Source organism: Accipiter gentilis, chromosome 28 (genome assembly GCF_929443795.1).
Source record: "Accipiter gentilis chromosome 28, bAccGen1.1, whole genome shotgun sequence".
Taxonomy (NCBI): domain Eukaryota; kingdom Metazoa; phylum Chordata; class Aves; order Accipitriformes; family Accipitridae; genus Astur; species Astur gentilis.
This window is the reverse complement of record NC_064907.1, coordinates 13694656-13717736: the sequence shown is the minus strand read 5'-3', so window position 1 is coordinate 13717736 and position 23081 is coordinate 13694656. Positions and strand designations below refer to the sequence as shown.

The window sequence follows — 23081 nt, the reverse complement described above, 5'->3', positions numbered from 1 at the left end:
CCTTAAACTAGAATCTTTTTCAACTTAATTTTGGCTATCAGCTTGACCGATTATCACAGATTATGAGTGATGTATGGCTTGCATTCAACTGGACTGTCTTCTGGGGGGACAATGTAAGAGCATGTTTACCTTCCTCCCCCACAAATTTCCTAACTCCCTAGCTGAGAGGATCATTTGCATCACTTTTGCTGCTGCAAGTTGATCAGCAAACTATTATGGCCGCGAAACGTATGTTTCATCCTTCTATGCTCAATTTTTGTCTGTCTTTCTGTGCTCAGGGTGGTAAGCAGCCACCTGCTCCACCACACCGAGCATCTTTTGTGAGGGACTCAATGCTCTCGGGGGGCATTAAGTATCATCCAGACACACCGAGAGATCAGCCCCGTCAGGGTACTTGGGCAGAGCATAGATGTGTCCAGACTTCAGTGAGCTTGGCCTGGAGGCAAGTGCCTGCTGCCAGGATCATAAAGCTCCTGTGGCAATGGGGGAATTTTAGGAAACTTTGTGATCCAAAGCTCAGAAGCTGATTGATGCTAGGTGCCTCCCCAGCAATGGGGAACTGGGTTTCTGAACTAATCTCCTTGTGCCTCAGTCTTGTTTAGCTCTTGCATAAAGTGCTGGAAGAGGTTGTTTCAGTTCTGCCCTATGCCTTTATTGTGTGTAAGTACCTGATTCTTCACTGGCGACTCAAGGTGCTATAGTTGAATGAGTCATGTAAATAAGATTAATATTTATTTAGTTGTTAGCACACCTTTCAGGCTGGTCCTCATAAAGTTAAGTTCAGTTCTGGGCAACCTTTCTGATGTGATTAACTTCATTTTCATTACTCTACTGCAGAAGTGTTTCTTGTCCTTCAGATCACCTGCTAACTCTGCTCTCATGTTCAGTCGACCTGTGACACTCTATAATTCAATGCTGCTTCAGTGACAATAACATTGAAATTCAACCACACAAGATCAACTATTTAAATAAATAGTTCTGACTGCTCTCAAAGAACTCATAATCCAAAAGGCTTTCACTGCCACTCACCGCTGAACCTCACCACTTATGCTCACCTAATTATGCAACACTTTTCTTCCCAAGCCATTGCACCTGAAGTGCTGATTATACTGTACTTGGAGTGCTGTGTGCTCTCTGAAGGGCTGTTTGCAGTCTCTGTGAGGTTGCCACTTGGTTCCTGATAGAAGTGATCCCATTGCCATTTCGACTTTGTTTGGGGGGCAATAATTGAAGTGCTAATGTTCAGGGATGCATCCACAACACCGCAAGAAGTAGAAGTGTGACAGTTCCCTTTTTGGAGATGGGGACATTGGAGCAAAGCAGTTAGCCCAAACTCTTGCCCTTATTTCTGGGCTGTGTGAGAAGTATGACCCAGGAGTGGCAGACCCTTTGCCTGACTGTGAGAGCACCCTTCTCTAAAAATAAACGCTAGGCGGGGGAGCCCTGAGGAAGATAATAGCTGCCGCTAGCTGCCTCAGGAATTAATTTGTTAGAGATAAGACAGTCTCAAAAATATTTGAAGGAACAGTTTGGTTTCGTTAAATATATAAAAAAAATAAATCTTAGAGGAGTTAACAGAAACAGAACACGGTGATGTATATGGTGTATGTGTGCATGCCTAGAGATAGATATAGATATGGATATAGATACAGATACATATGTAGAGAGAGAGAGAGATATAGTCTTTCCCTAACTGAAGTATTCTTATTAGTTTTATTGCTTCATTTCTTTATTTCTAGATAGTTTAAGAAATAATTTTTTTAAAAAAAAAAGGTGATCGCAAATACTGGAGTCAAGGGGGACTTTTCCTTGGACCTTTTGATGTTGGTTCAGAGTGCTCTGGGTTTTTCTAATAGAGCAAAGACAGCCTCTGCACATACAATCAGAACAAACCAGTGTGCCAATGAAGTCTTGTTTTGAGGATTTAAGACCTTATGGCTTTTTACTGATCTTCTGCAAGGCATGAACTTCATCCACAAGACTTCACAAGGTAAAAAGTGGCACCATAGCAAACTGGAGGCACAAGTATACCTCTTCTCACTTGGCCTTAAATGTCTTACCCATTTGAACTCACATTTCCGAGAAGAGATTACAATTAGGAAGAAGCAGATTAGATAGAATTGAGTGGCTCAGCTGATCCTGACATATACCCTGATAGGTTTTGTGTTTCTGGAAGTAGCTATTCAAGAGATTTAAGGCTCCTTCCTTTAATGGAGACTCTCGGTCTATTGTATCAGATGGGTTGTCGCAGAGCACCTCACCCACCTTGTGGGCGGAGAGCCAGTCTCTAACACCAAAGTGCAGAGGGAAATGTAGGAGGCACAGCCCAAAGGAATGAAGAAAATAAATAACGCGTCCTCACATGTCCTTCCTTATGCAGGGACTAGAGAAGGGTCAGACCCATCGTTCTCACAGATTTCTCAGAGTCCCATCTCCTGCCTTCACAGTGGTTTCTGCAAAAGAATATTAAATTTTACCAGCCAGGAAACTCTCAGAGGACAGCTTCTTCTGCCAGCCGAGCCAGTGTTGGGAAGCAAATGGCTTCCCACACTTGGAATTCACAGATCATCTGCCTATGGTCAAGCCTGGATTTTTCCTTGAGCATTCTGGATATGAAGGCAAAGCATTTTCTTCCAGCAGGGCAAATTCACTTGCCTGTTCTCCCCTATGGTTTCTCTGAGAAGGCAGAAATGCCTAGAGCAATTGCTAGTATGGTTGATTTTTGCCATGTTGGCAGTAAGTAGTAGTCATTATTAAGCAAATACTGAATTGCCCATGTTGCATCTTTCTCATGCACCTTAAAGACATTATTCATCTCTCTCCTTTCTCTCCTGCCATGCTTATTCTAACTATATGGTACAAAACTCACAACTCTACCACTCTTCTATTCCTAATCTTAATAAGCAGTAATGGCTGAGGTATAGGGATTGTTTTTGAAAAGTTACTGACAAGTCAGGAGGAGCTGTTGGTTTGAGGTGCAGCAGAAACTCGTTAACCTTCAGCTAGTCATTAATCCCCAGGAAATGTCCACCCTGCAGTCATTACTGCTCTTAGGATGAAACGTGTTATAGAAGAGCAGAGTATTATTATGAGGTGAGAAGGGGGAGGAAGATGTTTTTCTGAGATTAAGTGCCCTCCGAATTTTATTTGGTTTTGATTTCCTTTTCCTAACAGTATTGAACTTGAGCAGAATGAGCGTTGGGTTGCTTTAAACCGTTGCTTCCCTCATATGTAACTCAGTTTGTACAGGCATGTATTTTTTTTTAATTTTTTTTTTGTTGTTTCTCTGAATACTGTTTATTTAAGTAATTGTTGGCTCTTTTCCTGTCCTTTGTTGACCCCAGGAAACAACTTTTTTATGTGTTTCCATTCTGGGATTTCTATTATCTACTGACTTGAGCTGGGTGTACTTCCGTGAAAAGGCCCAAAAGAAGAGAGAGCTGAAGTTACTCTTGAACTAAAGTCAACTTGTCTTCCAGTCTGAGGCCCAAGAAAACCATCACTTGAAGCAAAGCACTTAGAAGTCTACTTCCCAAGAACAAACCAGGATGCAGTGTTATCACCTTCATGAAGTTAAAGTAGGTGGTTTTGCAATTTAGTGGAAAGAAGTCATGCTGTTAATTAGTCACATTTATTTGACAAAAAAGTGGGGGAGGGTGAAAAGGGGAAAGGAAGTTGGGAAAGCAAAACAGAACAGAAGGGAAAAAATCTTTATGATGAGGTGCTCGGCAGGATGAAGGAACAAAAGGAAGGCTTTCTGCCTGTCTCCTGATATTTTCCAACTCAGCAAAAAAATCCATTGTGTAGCTTAAGGGGAAAAAAAAAGTTAAAGTTGAAAGCTTAGTGTGTGAAAGCAACTGCTCAACCATTGTGTAATATGGGCTAATGTAATGTCACTGTTTCCCCATGATGTAAGTTGCAATTTTTGTTCCAGTTGCTGTGGTCAATGTTATCGCTTTCACTTTTCAAAAGGGGGCAAAGGGGTGCATGGAGATGGTATTTCTCTTTACCCCCACCGCTCCTTCCCCACCCCGAAACAAATACTTCTGTTAGGAAATATCAGTGCTGACCAGATGTCACTGACTTTTTTTTTTTTTTTTTTTTTTTGCATGTGTCCCTTAACAGCTGGCAAGAATATCAGCTCAAATTATTCACCACAAGCACACTCTTTCTGTTTGTCTCCAGATAAAGGGATTTGAAATCCTGGTTGTCAGAGAGGGATGCTGAAAACTGTGGAATGGATTTCTTTGGACAGAGGGAATACTTCTTGAAGATCTTTAAACCAGTCAGGGATGGTCATGACTAGCATGCAAAACCAGATAGATCCATTAGGGTTGGCTCTTCATGTTCTCAGAAACTGTTTTAGCCCAGGATGTTTTCTTGGAACCACTGTGAAGTGGCTTGTTCACAACAATCAGGAAATCTAAATGTAGAGACACTTTTTGTTTCAGTCATGTCAGCTGAAAAAAAATATCTTACATGTGGTTACAGATGAAAAATACAGTGGATGGATGATAGAAAGAGGCTGCTGTGCATGGATGCTCTAGAATTGCTCAGGACCATAGCCATGTGCGTGTGCTACCTTGAACTACAATCTCTACGCCTTGCAAATGGGCTGAGGGCACGAGACAGCGCTAGATTTGCAGTGGGACGGCTCCACGCACAGTCCTGGTGTCGCAGGGCTCAGGACGTGGCAGCGGTGACACAGCGAGTGGCACTGCTCCACCTGGAACCACGCTGGGTGGGTACTGCTGGGCACAGCACAGAACGGGGGCTGATTTGCCCTCACAGACCACAGGCTAATGGCCCTCCTTGTCACCCATGTCAGTGAGGACCAGTACCTTCTGCCTAACCATAACGTTCTCTTCCCCTCATATTTACAGTTATATCTGCTTTTCTTGTCAAAAATGTCATAGGTAACTGGTGTTTTAGAGAATAGTGCTGTGTTCTTCTCCAGTTATGGCTCCATTGTAAAATAAGTGTGTTTTCCTTACATGAGCAAAGATAATTAAGGAGCTCAATACAGGGAAGTCATAGCATGATAGCATTATTTTTAACATTATCTTCATATGAGGGAAAAACGAAGATCAGCTGAAGATAACTCAAAGTTTCTGAAAACTCCCAGACAGCGGGGAAGCAAATCTCAACTCTTCACTTCAGCTCTGTCTCTAAACCAGAATGAATCACTATGTTTATTTAATACTGCACCTTGTCTTTGGTGATAGTTCTAAATAGTCACTTTAAAAGAAAGAGGCAAAGATTTTTAACAAACAGTAAGGACAGCAACTAGCTTTGGAAGAGTATGTAACACATGACATGTCCCAGGTATGGTAATGTTATGCTTCAGCGTATTAAGGCTTGTATTCCATTACTTATCTTCTCTAATGTAGCTGTAGAGACCCTCATTACTGACATGAAGAGCAAAGCTTTTCTAAAGCATGCTAAGCTCTTGAAATGACATCAGAGTTGTTCATAGGCACTAAATTCCACTGGTGAACTACATGTTGTGGTTTCAAGTCCTCTTGTTTTGGCCTTTTCCAGCAAGCAAGTAGGAGAAGCCAATTCACTGTTCCGTGTATTGTCATGTTCCATCTTTACCTACCCTTTAGTAAGGAAACCCTAGCATTTTATCATGACATGGAAGTCTTTCCATATGCCTCATCACCTCACTGTCAACCTCTGCAGTCCCTTCAGTTTTGAGCCTACCTGTTTTGAAATGCAGGGATGGGAACTGACTGTGTCTTTCTGACCATTTTGGGATGCAGGGAGATGGGGTTCTAGACTACTGGAACGGCAGCCTTGGGTGACCTAGATTTCTGTAAGAAATCCTAACTCCATCTGAGTCAATATCAGCTTTGCCATTGACTTCAAAGGGGCCAGGAAAGCGGCCCCTGCGCCTTCATCTTTGTGCTGAAAAATGGGATATTATGGTACTTGCCATTGTTTCTGAAGTGGTTTTAGATGCATATAAAAATTAAATTATTAAATAAAAATTAATTATTTTTATTACTGTATTTTCCGTATTGTTTTCCATCACACTATTTTGTTTCTTTCTCTGATGGCCCCAGGGCACAAAGCAGATGTTTTCACTGAGCTGTCCTCAATGACTTTTAAATTACTTCATCATTGAAAAATGGCAACAGTGCCAGTCTTTCTTGTAACATTCAGTCTCATAATCCCTCATATGCTTATAAAAAGACAACTTCAGGGCCAAATATACACAGCACTGGAACCACCATCTCCAGATACCTCAGGTAAACAGCAAGAGGGACATGGAGAGGTAAAGAGAGAAAAAAAAACAGAAAGCATGAGAGAACACAAGATAGAAATGGGCAAAAAGAAAGGAAGGAAAGAAAGCAAGTCATCTGTGCAATTGAGAAGCATTATAGTTTGGATTTTCCTCAACTATTGATGGCCTGGAACTCAAATAATAATTTAGCTTTATTCTTGAATCTGTTTTGCCTTAGAAATAATGGGGGGGGGGGGGGTACTTTATTGGAAAAAACATTCCTCAAATGTCTGACAACGGAGCATTACTGAAAACTTCTGATTCCCCCAACAGAAAATCTATTTAAAAAAAGACAAGTCATTAATCAGTAACAGCTGCTCCCAGCACCTGTTATTTATTCCTGTCATTAACACTTCCTTTAGCATTTCTGACAGAAATGGGTATCTTTTCTATCTGATAGAAAAGTGCTTTTTGGAACATCCCCAGAACTTGGTGGCAGCGTTTGATCTACAACGCGTGTTTACAGCTTACCCCAGCGTGGTATCGCAGCTTTTCTTTTTCTCTTGTGGGTTCTTTCTTTATTCTAAATGTAGGTTTAGAAAGCACTGAACATCCCATATCTTTTGCTGAATACTTGTGCAGCCTCTAATTGTCGGTACACCCTGGTTAATTAGGGGCAGGGGCACACAGCGACTGTGGGGTGTGTACAGGTGCCAGAGGATTGCCAGCCACCACGGCCTCCCTGTGCCTAATTCTCACGGAGGCAAATGGAAACTCGGAGGGCTTACAAACTGGGATTTCAGTGCTGCAGGTGTTGTCATGTTTCTGTGTCAGTTTTGTCTTCTGTCGGAGCCTCCATCTCCCTGCTCAGATCAAGCCCAGCCAGGGTCCCCGGCGGAGGTGGCAAGGAGGTTCCTCCCCCATGTTCCCCCACCAGCATGGCTCTGTGACCGCCCCGGCTCCCTGCCCGTCCAGAGGAGCGGGATTCTCCAGGCAAAACGATGCCCTGCCTTGCCTCTTCCTTGCAACAGCCCCTGGCTGCCTCTTGCCCCTTCCCTTCCCAGAGCAGGAGGGACCCAAACCTCTCCTCACGTAGCAGAAGAAAACAGAGGAGATCAGACAGCAACAAGCACTGTTTAGAGGCGCCTTTCCTTTATATCCATTACCTGCTGGCTTCCAGCACCAAAGCTTGGTGGGGGAAGTCCTGCTTTCCACAATCATCCCAAACCCTCCTGTGCACGTGCAGAAGCAAGCTCTGAAAGTCCAAACAGCTCTGGCAATCTGGTTTGAAAGCCTTATGGTAAACACTAATATATAATATGAAAGACGTGTAGGTGTGGCGCTTAGGGATGTGGTTTAGTGGTGGACTTGGCAGTATTAGGTTAACAGTTGGACTTGATGATTGGGTTGGACTTGATTAGGTTGGAAAAGAGGGTCTTTTCCAACCTAAATGAGTCTATGATTCTCTATTTCTGCACATAGCTGAACACAGCAGCAGCAGTGAAGAAATGCAAGCATACCTGGAATATTGCTGCTCTTTGTTTCCTTTCTCTTTTTCCAGCTCTCTTTTTTTGCTCAATAAATATCTGTCAAATCTGTTTCATGCTTATTCACAGTTTAAACATTGAGATTTGTAGTGGTTTCCTACCACCGTTAGATAATGTTTTTCAACTGAAAGCCACTGTTTTCATTTAGGACTGTTGAAGTTGTGGCAACATTTCTGTTAGTCTTGGGGTTTATAACATTGTCTTAGTAAAAAGCATGCATGGGGTTGGATTTAGGAGAACATTGTTTCTTTAATACAGATAGATAAAGAAAGCAGTGTATTGTATTTATCAAAAGGAAATGTCAGCAGAACTTTATAGTCTGGTAATTAGATAACGCAGATAAGTCTGCTGAGTTTGTGTGCTCACAACTGCCATTCCAGATAACACTTCCTGAAGTCAATTAGAAGAACTTACACAACATCATACATTTTTCACTGTTCCTTTCTTTAAACTGATACAGAAGGAAAGCAAGAAATTTAAGATACAGGCTATGACAAGCACAATATGTAGTCATTCTATGTTAGTTTTTTGCTCTGAACAATCCTGCTCGCTTTGAGCAAGAGCGCCGGGCATCTGACTTTTCCAAAGACGCCCGCGATCACGGCAGCAGCAGCTGTGCCAAACCATCACCACTGCGGGGCAACGGAGAATTCCACGGGCCCTTTGATTCAAACCAAGGTAAAACCAGACCGAAGCGAGGGGCTTACATTTTTCAGACAGGTGGCCTTTGTAAACACTCGCGTTTGCATATACAGAAAACCTCGCAAAGGAAAATCTCTTAATGCCTTGAAAAGGAAAGCACACAAGTAATAGCCAAATTATCTTGGATGTGGAACATGGATCCAAGTGTTGGAGGCCTGATTCTCCTCCGTACTGTTTTTACTCTAACTGTAGATGAGGTATTTTGACTCTATGCCTGTTGAAAACATTCTGAAGAGGTTTTATTTATTTATATTAATGGTAAAGTATTAGCCTTTTATGCTAGGAGTTTGTATCTCATAATGTTTTGTGCCCTATGTAATTAGTTGTTCTTGAGAACACCAGTTTTTCCTTGTGCAGGTTACCACTAAAAGTATTTTCTGACATATAGCCAAATCCTGCAGTTTGCTTGTGTTAAATACAACCTTCCTCAGACCACTAAAGTGCTACTTAGGGCCAGAAAATGGGATGAAAGGGAGAACTTATCCTTAAATATGTTCCCATTCTAAAGCAAAATCAAAAGTTAAATATACAGCTTTTTAATGAGATAAAATTCCCAGATCAACTCTACTTTGGGGGAAAGGAAAGGGGGGGGGGGGGGGGAGGACATTTTCAGCTGATTTGCTGTCTGCTGGGAAGGACTTACTTGTCATTTTGCTATCTTGCTTCACGAAGAAAGTGAAACTCATAAGAGAGTTTTTCAAGAAGGCATTTCAGTTTACCATAGCTAAAAAAGAGTTTCCCCACTGAAAATCTCTTTCATAAAAATATTGACTTCAAAGTGTTGTGGGAAAGCATCATTTTCTGCTAGGTGAAAATTCTGATTAGAAATGATCAGCAACTGCCTCCAGCATGAACATCTTGGCAGTGGGGGGAGCTGGGTGCAGGAAGGGCTCTGCAGCTCACGTCCTCCCCCACTAAGGGCTGGTCAGAATTGCCTATCTGTTCTGTCCTTTCTCACAGAAAGTGCTGTCCTCACAAAGTTCCAGTTTCATGTTACGAAAGAGAACACAGGACATCCCCATCCTGATCCTTTCTCCTGCTCAGCCTTCAGCACCCTGGGAAATTACCCCGTGGAGATAGATGCCCTAACCAGCAGTTCTGAGCCCGCACAGCTGTAACCGCTCAAGTCTTGTCCGAACAGCCAGGTATTTTCTGAATTATACCTGCATCTTTATAGCCGAGCAGACATGCTCTGGAGAACGCACTGGTAGAAAGTTGCTTTTACTATCACAGCTTAGAGAAATAAACAAGGGAAGGGGAGGGAAGGTGTCTGCACTGATGTACATCACCTTTCTTTCAGTGTAGCTGCATCCACACTGGCCGTTCAGCTGGTATAGTTTTATACCATGAAAAGAATCACCCTAGTCATATATAACCCATGCACAGAGCAGGCTTTAAAGTACGCAATGCCACTTTATATAGTTGCCTCTAGTAGGTGACATCAGTCTGCACTGATCCTCACCGTTACCCCCACAGCTGTATCATTGCATTGGACAGAAGTCCCTGCCATGCTTTTGCCCTCATATTTAGCATTGTCCTAGGCTGTTCCTAGGCACAAAGCAGGAGCCATTCCCCACAGGCAGTGTGGATGTAAGCGGTCCGTTTGGGAGATATGGATACAGACCGATCCACACCAGCTGGCTGCAGGGCCAGAGACCAGCCCTACCAGTGTTGAATTTATTGGTGCAGGAGATGAGGCTTGTGCTGGTTTTGGCCACAGCAGCAGGAGAAAAGACCTGGGATGTTTCTTCCTAAGAAAAACAGCCAGCCTGTCACAAGGATGCTGTGACCTCCAGCCCCATCTCCCCCACCTCCCTGCCCCGCTAACCAGGCAGCAGCCCCCGCACAGCAGCGGGTCTGTCGTCCACCTCTGCCTCACCACGAGCAGCAAGATCAGCCGTCACGTTTTCACAACAGTAGGCCCCAAGTTTCATCTGAAAATCTGCCTCATAGTGCACATTGGATCTTTTCCAGCCAGGCTCGTGATTTCTCTGACTTGCATAGTAGGTAGCAGAGACACAGACAGACAGCCAGGTCTTATCAGCCAGGTGAAAGAAGTGGCTCCTGAGGAGGGAAGGGAGTGGAGAGGCTCCCCATTTGGCTGGCACAAGTAGATGTCAGGCACCATTAAGAGGTTGCTACTTAGTTTGGGATTTGGCCTAGAAGTAGTTCTCAGGCCATTTTCTTTGAAATAGATGGCTTTGGGTGCTAAGCCATAACAATAGGGAGGTTTCCCAGGGTCTGTCACTGAAGAATTCCCGCCTGTATCATCTCCGCAGCTTTCCTCCTTATCCCTCATGGTCCCGAACCAAGTTTAATCTGCATCTCTACCTGCAAAACGATTTTGCTGGAAGAGAGCCTGCTACAGACCTTGATGGCAGGTGCTGATCTCTGAGAGGAGGCTGATGGCACTGTGGCCCCTCACGTTAAGACTACCATGCGTGGCATCCTTCCTGGGCCATGGGCACATAGCTGCATCACGTCGTTGTCGTCCCCCCGCATACACTGCACACACACTTAGACCACGGCAGCTGCCTCCCTGCCCCCCCCACCAGTTTGTCTCCTTGCTGCTGCCAGAGCAGGGTTTGCGTATCCTCCCTGAGATGACGGATGTTTCAATTGTGATCGGGGTCTTTATTCCATGCAAGCATCTGAAAGGGCTTTGCAAAAATAGCTCGCCACCTCGCAGACAAGCAATCTGACATCCAGAGATAGGAAATAGCCTTACTCGCCTTGGAGGGTATTTTAACATTCCCCACCACCGTGGTATCCTCTCACAAGCACAAATGACCTTCTCCCTGTTAGCACAACCAGGAGGCCCCCATTTTCCTAAGGTCCTGGAAAGATTAAGCGACACGGGTCCAAGGTTGCACAGGAAGTCTGGAGGGAGCACTGGAAATAGAAGGGGGCCCTCCCGAGTCCCTCGGCAGCGCCTTGACCACAAGACCATCCTTCCTCTCCCAAGGTTACACATCAGGTCTGCGGCGGAGCCAGGAATAGTACCCAAGTTTCCTGACACCCAAGCCGTCCTCCCGCACTGTGTACAAAGCAAGCACAAACATCAATTTAAAGCAATTTATAAACCCGCGTCTTGCAATTAAACCCGAGACGTGCTGTCTGAACCCAAAGCTTCCTACGTTTCGAAAGCCGTGACGCGCCTCGCTTAAAAAGTCCCCTTCCACGAACCGGGCGGCTAATACCTCCCTGCAGCTCACCTCTCCTGCTGTTTCAGTGCCTCCGAGCTCCTGACACGTCCCTGCAAATGCCACTTTCCACAGAGAAACAGGTTTGCTGGCAGAGGCATGGGCTGAGGGGTGCCCTCACCAGCCGCCCTCTTGAGACCCGCCACCAAAGGAGGCCCAAGCCCTCCCCGGCCGCTGCAGGACGGAGGGGAGGAGGTGTTGCAGGCCGAGGTGGGGGGGCATGAAGGCACGTCGCCGAAGCAACGGCCTGAGGAGGGACCCCAGGCCCCCCAAGGTCCTGGGACAGGGGGACAAGCCACCCCGGGGGGCAGAGCTGGCTATAGTGGCCATGGGCCTTCATGCCCCCCACCCGCAGGGACACGCGCTGCATCCGTACGTGCAGCTTCTCCCTGGGGAGAGCCCGGGGATGAGCTGTGTCAGGAGGGGCACGGTGCCATGTGTCCCTCCAGCTCGTTGGAGCCTTTCCATCAATTTTAAACGGGCTTTGGATCAGGCCCTGAATTCTCAGCTGTCCCAGCTAAACGGCCTCCCCGGGCAGGCTCTCATCTCATTTTAGCGCGAGGAGGCCTTTCGGGGACCTTCGCTGGGCCTTGCCAGCCTTGCCGTGCTTTTCCAGACCTTTACCCGACGTCATGTTCAAGTAGCACTTGCTGTAGCTCTGAAGACCTGACGTAATAGAGGCACTCAGCCATCAATGACCGTCCGTTCGTTACTGCTGCTTCTACAGAAGCAGCATTAAGAGGGCCCAGCTGAGACTGTGGCACTGACTGTGCGAAGAGCAGTGCTTCATAAGAGACGAGGCTGCTCCAAAAAGCTTGGGCAGAAAAGGAAATGGAGAGAAATAAAGTGATTTGCCCAAGGTTGAAGAGCAAATCAGCAACAGAGATGGCAATAAAACCTACCGAGGCTCGCTTGTTTGTCCAATTTGCGAGATTATGTTGCTCTGAACACCTGCTGCCATACACGCCGTCGTGCCTCATTTAATATATGATGCATTGACCGGTTATTGGCAGGTTGTTTTGTTACTGCTTAGATTGAAAATGCTGTCCAGACCGTCACTGACAGGCTGGTTTTTAATACATCACTCTCCTCATGAACACTTCCCCTAAAAAGACACTTTGGGATAAATGAAGAGGATGATGCTGCCGGGTCACCTCAAGAGAAGTGATTTGGTAGATCTTGTCTAAGGTTTGGCTTAGCCAGAAGGTCTTACGGAGGGACAAGCCCCTGCAGTCAGTGTGAGCTTCCCACTGACCTCACACCAACGTATGGTTCCAGTGGTTCAGGTACTTACGTACCCTAAAACAAGGGGAGCACGTATATACTTTAGAGTTATAGATCACCAGCTGCAATAATTGCTTGATTATATCTGCTAGCCCACTCTTCGTGTTTAGGATAGCATCCCCCTCCCCTGAAGCAAATGGGAACAGACGAGTTTCATCAGCTGTCTGAAGCTGCAGGAGGTGGCCCACAATGATTGGGGTTCAGCTTTAATGAAGCAAAAAGGAAATTATTTCCTAGATTTTCCTTTTTTTCCAAAAGCTGAAGAAGACATTGCCTGTTTCTGAAGGGCCTCTGCTAATTAACACGCAGCACAACCTGAAGGAGAGCTAGTTAAGGCAAAATAAATAGGTGAAATTGCCTGAGCGTTGGGGGCCAAGACAGGGGATGGGATCACACCCTGTCCGAATATGAAGGCAGCAGACACCGGGGCAGAGCAGAAACCAAAGATGTGACTAATACTTCAGAGAGGTATCATAACCAGGAGAGCTGTGGCCACCAGTCAATCCAGCATCACCTGTTCCTGGAGAGGGAAGGGCCACCCCCCGGGCAGGCGGGACTGGGGGATCCTCACTGGCGTGCCCTGGGAGTCCCAAACTCCCTTGGACTCCAGACCAGCGTTTGGGGTTCTGAGAAGCGAAGAGCTGAGTCACGACAAGCCCCGCATCTGGGTTGCGACAGAGCGCGCTCATGTTGCTCTTCCTCGGGAAGTGATGCCGTGTGCGGTTATATATACACAGCCCCACGTGACTGAGCAAACATTACTCAAGGTTTTGACAGACATTCACCTTTGGGGTAAGAGTGAGCACAACCGTAGGGTCAACAGTTCAGAAGGTTAGGAGGGGAAAGAGGGGGGTCTACACAGAACAAGTTGTACCCCAGTCTTTGTGGTAGGTCTCAGTCCTACCCCATCCACCCATGAGTCTGCAGAAGCTTGTCAGATGCCTGGTTGCAAGGTTCAGTCAGCTCAACATCAGTTATGGAATAAACGTAGCACTCTGGTTATCATTAATAATATTTATTTTGGAAAAATATTTTAAAAATGAATTTCTTCATTAACAAAACGGTAAAAAAAACTCAAATAACATTTGCACAATATTCCATAAATACATTTATATACAAAAAAATATAGTCACATAGACCCGAAGTGCCTTTGTACATATTTACCAAAAAATTTAAATTATAAAAAAATGAACATCACAAAATACTCAAGCTTTACAATTATCATGAAAATATTTTTACAGATTCAAAAAAATAACACACTTTTTCTCACCTAGTAAAAACACATTTTAGTATCAAAAAAGACAATAAAGGCAGTGTTTGTGTCTCTAATTCAAGAAAAGACTGGCTCATAAGAATCCAAAATATACACTTCAGGCAGTGCATGCTTCTTATGTAGTAATTAAGTCCATTCATTTAAATATATATAGAAAAGCAACTGACCATAGTGCAATGATAAAATTCATAAAAGGCAGTGCAACAGTAATCCTTGAACACAGACCCTTGCCTGATGTCCATCTTGTTTCTTTATTTTGCAGTCACTTTGCTAACTTCAGTAGAGAACCAGCTCAAGCCTGAATTTAGTTTCTCAGCAGCAGTCAGTGAAGGAATCTATCTCCCATTCCTCTCTCAGCAGCATTCATCGGGGCGCGTCTCCTCTGAAATTGTTCTGAACAACCACCTTGCCATATCTCTTCTGGTTTACACCTGGTGAGAGAAAACACGAGCAGAGATCAGGAGAGGTTAATGGAAAGTAAGAAGAGGGCTGGAAGGCTGCAGAGGGTCGGGCCACTGTCTTTTATGCCGGGCGATAACAGCTTCTGCATGAAGCACACTAAGGGGTAGGTCAGCAGACTACAACCGCACTATCACTATACCCTTGCCTGCAAAGTCATCATACCCATAGCCCCCACAGCAGCAAGTCACTGAGCTTGTTTTTACAACATCCACAGCGTGACAGCCTCGAGCTGGCTGGATTTCAACAGGTACAAACGGCTGTGGCACCACGGAAGAGAGTTGAGCTGCCCTGAGGTGTGTTCAGTGTGGGTTCCGCACCGAGAATTTTCTCTGCTGTTCCAACCATCAGGCAGTATACTAACCTCAGTTGCTATGATGCACTCATCTTTCTCTTCTGATATGACATACACCGACTGGTACTTTGTGTCCTTTGAAGTGGAATATACTGAATCTGGTCGTTTTCTTTCAGAAGTATCACTATTGAAGACAAAAAGAGACAACACAGGTCAGATGGCTGTTGCTTAACACTACCTATGAGACACACCCCCGCCCCCCTTCAAAGTCAAGCTGCCCCCCACGCTCAGATGTGAGAGATACCTCTTTAGTTGTACTGCACATTTCTCCTCTGCCTCTGAATCATACGTTTCACACTTGGCTTCACATTTGCTGTGCTCCTCTTTAACAGAGTCCTCGTTCTTGAGTTCATGCACCAAATTGTAATCCACTGATGGGTATCTGACTTTGTAGCCATTTTTATCGGAGTTATCGCTGTGGAAGTCTACTTTCTTATTTGTGTTTTTAATCTGAGTGGCACCAATGACACTTATGGAAATGTCCTTCTCGCGCTGGCAGTTTGCCAGGTTGTTCATGGTCTCGGTCTCGCTCCTGCAGGCATCAGGCTGGTGGTGCCTCTTCTGCACTCTGAGCCTGACGCAGACGACCACAGCAGCACACCCCAGCAGCAGCATGAGGACCAGAATAATCCCGGCGCAGACAGCGATCCAGGGGAACTGGGCGTTCTGGCCTTCCGTGTACTTCTCGGTGAAGTCAACGATGACCGGTCCCTGAGGCGGCTCGGGGAGCAAAAATTGGCAGTTGAGCCCGCCGTAACCCCGGGCGCACTCACAGACATAGCGGTTGTTTCTTTCGTGGCAGGTGGCCCCGTTGTGGCAGGGGTTGTGTTCGCATCTGCTCACCGGAGTGCTGCAGTTCTTCCCGTTGTATCCCGGGGGGCAGGTGCAGGAATAGTCATTGACGCCATCCTGGCAGGTCCCTCCATTGACGCAGGGAAAGGAGGCGCAGTCGTCCACGTTATCATCACAGTGTCTCCCGGTGAAGCCAGCCTGGCACTGGCATATGTAGGAGTTCCCCAGATCGACGCACTGGGCTCCTGCAAGACATCAAGGGGGACGGGCACTGAGTGGTGGGCAGCCAGACCCGACAGCCTCCCACCTGCTGCTCTCAGGGCGACCATCACAACCGGCAGCTGAGAAAAGCTCTCTTTCTGAGAGGTTAGCTCAACCTTTGCGGAGTCTGATCCACCATAAAAAGTAAAGGGGTTTTCTAAGGCAGATATTTGTTAACCAGACCTGTTTTTCATTCTCCATCCTATTCCCTTTTTAACATTTCACTCAGCTTGGACAACAAAGCTAGTCCAGATCAGGTTAACACCACGATCTTACGTTACAGAGTTGGAGTGGCAATGAATGAGGAGGACTGCAGTAAAGAAAGTCTTCACTGGTTTCATCAAAACAGGAGGATTACTGTTACTAGATTACAAGTAATAATATTTAACACTTGTGTGGCATTTTGCATCCACAGACCTCAAAGAGTCTTTGCAAAACATTTGCAAGTATAACCCTCCACATTCTTATGCAAGAAGCTTCAGGCCAAGTTACCTGGCTATCATCGCCCCTTGAGAAAATGCAGCCTACAGCATGGCCCGAACCACACCATTACTTTTTAAGTACAGTTCCTCCACCAAGTCTACTACTGACATGACATGGACCATGATTGATCAGTGGGCCTTGTTATGAACTCCAGACCAGAAGGCAAAGTAACTGGAGTCTCCTTTTAGAAGGTCACTGTAGCATGTTTGGCCTTACCATTAGCACAAGGGCTGGAACTGCAGTAATCGATTTTCTTTTCACAGTTGAACCCAGAATAACCCAGTGGGCAGCGGCAGCTGTATCCCCCATCAGGGTTGTCGGTGCATCGCCCACCATTGAAGCATGGTCCATCAGCACAAGTCATTGCACTCAGCTCACAGTTTTTACCGTAGAAGCCCGGGGGGCAGGTACAGGAATAACTGTTCTCAAGATCCTGGGGGGAAGAAATGGCCAAAATATTTAGCTGAAGTTGCTATGAAATCCAAGAAGTGATTATGAAAATCGGTAAGACTGACATTAACTCCTCCCTTGGGGTTCCAGGTGGCACAAGCAACTCAAACTTACAGTGCAGCTTCCACCATTCTTGCAAGGGTTGGCATCACATTCATTGATTTCAATCTCGCAGTTGGAGCCTGTGTACCCAGGTCGGCAAGAACAAGTGTAGCTCCCCTGACCAGTGTTGGTGCATGTGGCACCATTCTTGCAGGGCTTGTGGTGGGTGCAGTAGTTCAGGTCTGTAAAAGATTTTATTTTTTTTTTTTTTAAAAAAAGGGCAGTCAAGACACTTGCTACTTTGCAAGGCTTGCATGGGGTGGGTGAGCTGGATATAGCTGCTTGCTTTCTGCATTTTAAAACAGACACTCAGGCAAGGGCTGAGAACTCACCCTGGTTGCAGAAAAGGCCACCCCAGCCTTCCTGACAGTTGCACTGCCACGGCTGCTGACAGGTACCATGAAGGCAGCCTGGGTATCGGATGCACTCATCACAATATCGTCCCTGCCAACCCACTCTGCATCTGAAAAAAAAAAAAAAAAAAAGAAGAAAAAAAAAAAAACAAACAACAAATTCTCATCAGATTTAGACTTCTCACAGTTGGAAACCTATCACAAACTCTGCAAACACACTGATGCCAGGGATCAAGTTTCCTAAAAGCCCTCAGTGATCCTTCATGTGAGAAAGTCACCAAGTCCAACCACAGCATCAGCTTTCATGGGTCCCAGCTATTTCTTCCACTTCCTTAGAGTAAGCCATGGTTCCAGGTAGTTAATTTGTTTACTTTAATAACAAACAGCTAAACCTTACACACAGCACTGTAAACTCATTAGGTTAATATTAATGGCACTGATGTTTGACTTGTAGATTAATACTTTGATCTGGCATCACCTGGATTTCTCAAATTACCATCTAATATGAAGAAAGTTATTTAAAGCGACCCTTCAAATGACCAATGGCTTACTTAACACCAAAGCATCAACGTTAAAGACAAAGAAGGGAGCAGGAGGGGAGTGGAAAACTTACTTGCATTCCCCAGGTTTGTCGCAAAAGCCATGTTGCTCATCGCATCCAGGCAAACAAATCGCTGTAAACAAACCAAGCAGGGAGAGACATCAGCACCAGGGTCGAACGCCTCCCTTTTACAAGTCCGATCCCGAGAGCACCTTGCGGGTGGGGAGTGAGCCCCTTTTACTAGGTCAGGGCAGTTAAGCGCAGCTGAGTTAATCTCTGGAGTCTGCAGGAGTATTGATCTCACCCCGTAACTGGGCACTTTACTTATCGCCGGGGATGAGCATTCTTCTTAATACAGTTGCACACAGACAAAAGAGGACTCACAATTGCTCCCTTCCCCACAGCCCCTCACCCCCCTTTCCTTCCCAGTGAGGGTCAGAAGTCCTTTTTTCCAATTCTATGCACACAGCTCCACCTCTTAATATCCCCCGAAAGTGTGTGTGCAGATAAGAGTGGACAGCTGGTGTGCAGGGTGCCAGTGCAAGACAGCTGCTCTATTGTCTATTCTCTCCCAGCAGCTGCCCCACTGCAACAATACCCCGGCCCCGGAGCCAATGGGGCCGGCGGCCGGCGGCCGGGCAGCCTATCCCTGCCCACAGCTAATCTATGGCACGCGCGTGATTTCGCTGCAAAAAAACTTTTTTTTTTTTCTTATTCAAATAAATAAGTCTAAAGTTCTTCCTCCCTCCTTCTCCCCCCCTCCGCCCCGCTCCGAAAAGGGGCAGGCGGGTGGGTGCAGCCCTGGTAAAAGAGGTAAGCGGGCCAGCGGGAGGGAGGATGAGGGAAGGGAAAAAAGGGACTTCTGCTCATTACTTCGCCTGGTTATGGAACTCATTAAGCAGGCACTGCAAAGTTTTAATTCAACAAAGCCAGCCAGAGACAATGGCATGCGAAGGGAAGGGGGGGGAAGAAAAAGAAAGAAAGAATCGGCGCTGATAATCAGATCGCCTCCAAGTTGGAAAGAATGGAGCTGGGGGCAAGGCGACGGGAAGCAATCTGCGACTGGCAGCTCCGCTCGCTAACGGCAAAACATTCTTTTTGCATGCACACATAAACACATCTCCCCTGCCTAGTAGGTTTGCGTTGCTGTTATAAGCTGGTTTTTTTCGAGAGGGAAAGCAGAGGGAAAAGCATATGCAACGAGTCAAGACAGACGAACAGCCTTCTAGTTTGCTACGGGAAGAGCAGCGATGTACAGGCATCCAAAAGTGCTGACAGCCCCGAAAGAGCTCATTATCAAAATGCTTCCTTTTTCCCCACCCCTTGACACAACTGGGCTAGGCACTTTTGATCATGGGAAAGGTTGTAGTTCCTGTTTAAAACACTATCAAAGGAAATGCGAGCCCCTCTGCCTGCTGTTTATTGTGCAACGTTGTGCCATGAGCTGCTAAAAGCATCCTAGCAGTCACTAACAGTGTGAGTAATCAATCTGGGCTTGCTTGATAGCAGCTCAGCTGAGACCACAGTGCAGGTGGGCTTTAAGAAAAACAAAAACACAGCTAGAAGAAAACCGAGAGGCTGCTTTACAGCCTGTAACTGTTTTCTCCCTGCCTGCCTGGCCCTTTGATGACTGGAGAGGAGCACTCACTCAGTACGTCATCTGCCAGTGTACTTCAGAGCCGTGTATACGCACAAACAGAGAATGCCATCACATGCTGCAGCAGGAGCTCTGTGTGCGTGTTTGGGTGTACACCGCTGCGTCTCTACAAAGGGCGGCGATCCTGTACAAAGCTGCAGGTATCTGACATCCCTGGCTATCTTCTTTGTGATCTGCTTACTGTCCCAGCTTTTCCGGCTGTATCAACACACCGCATTCCTCAACAACTTCAAGCTCAGGCGTACTTTAAAACTCACGTCCCTCGCTACTTTACTAGTAGTAACAACCATGGCAATGGCACAGAAGAGAGATGCGAAAGAAGCTGAATCCGGCTTCAGGTGCAACAATCTCTGTTAGTGGCAGTTTATGAGTGCCTCAAATGAGAAATGTATGGTCTACAGGCCACAGAGAGCATCTTGGACCTCCCAACACTTTTCTCAACACAAAGCAGCAAGACATCAGACCATGACAAGCCTGCCAACAGGCCAGCTGTGTGGATGTTGCCACAGCCTAGCTGCCTCTCCTGAAGCCACGTACCCTGTAAGATGATGATACCGATGTGCCACGGTTGAAGCGGTGGCTAGGTATACAAAGTAGTCCTGACATATTTTAATAAATCCTCAAGCAACTGCTGAACATTTTGCTATCAGATTTGATGCCTACAGCAAATGAGGAAGAGTGTAATGTTGGCACTGACATTTTTATTAGCTTGAGAAGGGGCTGACTGCATTAACATTCTGTGGCAATGCTGAGGACCTCCCGTCCCCCACACCAGTAAAGCCCGTACACAGCACCAGACCTCCACCCACCGTTACTTGGTCTCCCCTCTCCCGTGGGTCCTGATGTCAAAGAAACCGCCCCCACCCCACAAGAGCTCAGGCGACACAGCTGCAACCAGCACCCGGGGAGACAAGAAGGTGGACACTCACGCTCAGTGCAGTACTGGCCTTTCCAGCCCGGGTTGCAGACTTTCTCGCCACGCTCTCCACAAGTGAAGTGACCAAAGGCATCGTCCCGGGGGCGGCAGAAGACGGAACAGCCTTCTCCATAGTAGTGCTCATCGCACACAAAGCGATAGGAGTACTTGAGGTCGGTACGGCCGCTGCTGTGCAGGTCCTGGGACCACTCTTCACCCACTGCCAAGTGCCTCTGGGTGGCCAGGCGGCTGATGAGGCGCTCGGGGTTTTCTGTGTGAAAGCGGAGAGGAGAGGCGTGATTAGGGAGCCCGAAGTGGGCAGGGGTGTAGGAAGATGCTCAGCTAGGGGTTGGGGGGGGCAGAGCTGGGCTCAGAAGAGGCCATGAGCCAACAGGTTGGCCTTTCTACCCGTGGTCTCCCGAAGAAAAGCAGGGATGGGATGGGGGGAATGTGCTGCACACTGCAGAGAGAGGGGCCGAGTGGGACTGCCAGGCTGGGAATATTCTGGGGAAGAGTCTGTTTCAGGACAGTTACCTGTGGTGAGGTCGTCAGGAGAGTCCGTATGCAGAGCCTCAATGATGAGCGAGAAGGTGCCCTGGGGGAAGAAGAAGCAGAGACAACCCACCGGGAGAGCGTGAGAGCTGGCAGGGCCAGGGGAGCGGTGCGTGGAGTTATCGCTCCCAGACAACCCCTGGGGGGGGGATCAGTGGCCCCTTGGAAAGGCGTTTGCCCAGCTGGGGTGGCCCAGGTGGGTGGGGTGGGATGGGATGGGATGGGATGGGATGGGGTAGGGTGGGATAGGATGGGATAGGGTGGGATGGGATGGGATGGGGTAGGGTGGGATGGGGTGGGATGGGATGGGGGCAGCTCCCCCCTCACTTACGGGCCAGGTGAAGCCGAAGGGGAAGCGGATGGGGTTGCTGAAGGCGGGGTCGGCGCCGCCCGCCCCGTCGGGGACGCTGAAGGAGTTGGCACCGAGGACGGGGGTGATGGCGCTGCCGTAGGTGCAGGGGGGCTCGGGGGAGACGCTGGCCTGGTAGTGCTTGAGGCAGACGCGGAAGAAGGTCTTGCAGTCGCACTGCTGCAGCCCGCCGCCGCCGGGGCCCCCCCCGCGGCAACAGTTGCGGTTGCTGAGCAGCCCCTTCTTATTGACAAACTCCTGCAGCTTCAGCTCGAAGACCCCGGAGCAGCCGACCTGCGAGGCGGGGACAGCGGCCGTCAGCCCGCCGCGCGGCCCCCCCACCCCGCTCCAAACACCCCCCCCCCCCCCCCGGCCCGACCCCCAGCCCCGCCGGCCATCCGCGGGGCTGACACCCCCCACCCTCCCCGCTTCTCCCGGGGCTGACACCCCCTCCCCGCTTCTCCCGGCTGCAACAGGCAGTCCCCGGCACCCTCCCACACCCCACACCCCCCCCGGTGCAGGGACCGCCGCAGATATTTCTGCCCACCGTCGTGTCGTCCCCCCCCCCGGCACTTACCTGGCAGCGGCTCAGCAGCACGGAGAGGAGGGCGAGCGTCAGCACGAACCGACCTCCCATTTTGGAGGGGCAGCTCTGGTGCCCTCGCTTTCCTCCCCCTTGTCTTCTCGTCGGAGGGGAAAGGGGAAAGTCTCTCGGAGGAAGGGAAAAACGCAGCGGCCAAAGCCGCTCGCCCCGGCAGAGCTGGAAGGGTTAGTGTCACGGTCTCCTTCTTTCAGGAGTGTCTCTGACTTTTTTTTTTTTGCCCCTCTGTCGATACCTCTAGGTGTAGCCTGTCGGCGACTGACAGCTCTTTCGGATGGCAAAAGAAAAAGAAAGGGAAAAAAAAATTTAAAAAAAGGTTAAGATTAATCTGCTAAACTCTTTTTCTTTCCCAATCCACGGTGCTCCTCCTTTCCTCCAGGAAGAAAAAAAAACAAAAATAAAAATAAAAATAATAAAGGCAACTTAATTCCCAACAGAGGCAGAGAAAAGGCTTCCCAAGGAAGATTAAAAATCGGCGATCTGGAAATCCCTGCAGAGGCAGCGGCGGACGCGGCGATAATTCCCGGTGCGGTGAGATGCGGAAGCGGCTCTGCGCGGCTCTGCGCGGCTGCGCTCGCCCTGCGCACGTCGGGGCCGGTGGGTGTCAGACGGCAGCGGCGGCGGGCAGGTCACGTCGGAGCCTTGATCCCCTTTTTTCCTTTTTTTTTTTTTTTTTTTTTTTTTTTTTTTTTTGCAAAAGAAGCGAAGCTCTCTTTCCTTGTCGTGGGCTTACTTTTGTTTTGAGAGGAATCCCAGCCAAGAAAAATAAGCTCGTGTCTCAATAGCGGCGCACTGAGCGTGTCCGGGTGTGCTCCTACGGGGGAGGGAAGGGGGGGGGGGTGCCTGCTCTGCTCTGCTCTGCCCTGCTCTGCTCTGCTCTGCTCTGTGCCGCGGCTCGGCGGCTCTCTCCGAGGGTGAAGCGCTAAGGATCTGCCTCTCCTCGGGCGCCTGCCTCCCTTATATCCCGCCGGC

General features: G+C 47.7%; 1 protein-coding gene across 1 annotated transcript; it reads right to left on the bottom strand.

Moving 5' to 3' along the window:
• Nucleotides 1-14069: 14069 nt before the first annotated feature.
• Nucleotides 14070-22788, bottom strand: DLL1 (delta like canonical Notch ligand 1). The gene is made up of 11 exons (XM_049831285.1): nucleotides 22086-22788; nucleotides 21491-21802; nucleotides 21142-21202; nucleotides 20621-20878; nucleotides 18107-18167; nucleotides 17473-17603; nucleotides 17153-17322; nucleotides 16805-17021; nucleotides 15297-16089; nucleotides 15062-15176; nucleotides 14070-14669 (listed from the first exon to the last, which is right to left on the bottom strand). Exons 1-11 carry the CDS (start codon nucleotides 22143-22145, stop codon nucleotides 14664-14666), a joined length of 2184 nt encoding a protein of 727 aa, XP_049687242.1. The 5' UTR covers nucleotides 22146-22788; the 3' UTR covers nucleotides 14070-14663.
• Between the last annotated feature and the right edge of the window lie 293 nt (nucleotides 22789-23081).

Excerpts from the sequence above, each read along its gene's own strand:
- DLL1 (XM_049831285.1), bottom strand. The coding sequence starts at position 22,145 with ATGGGAGGTCGGTTCGTGCTGACGCTCGCCCTCCTCTCCGTGCTGCTG. Across the intron at positions 21,803-22,085 it reads TGCTGCTGAGCCGCTGCCAG|GTCGGCTGCTCCGGGGTCTT; the intron begins GTAAGTGCCGGG and ends CCCGCCTCGCAG. Across the intron at positions 15,177-15,296 it reads TGTGCAGTACAACTAAAGAG|TGATACTTCTGAAAGAAAAC; the intron begins GTATCTCTCACA and ends TGTCTTCAATAG.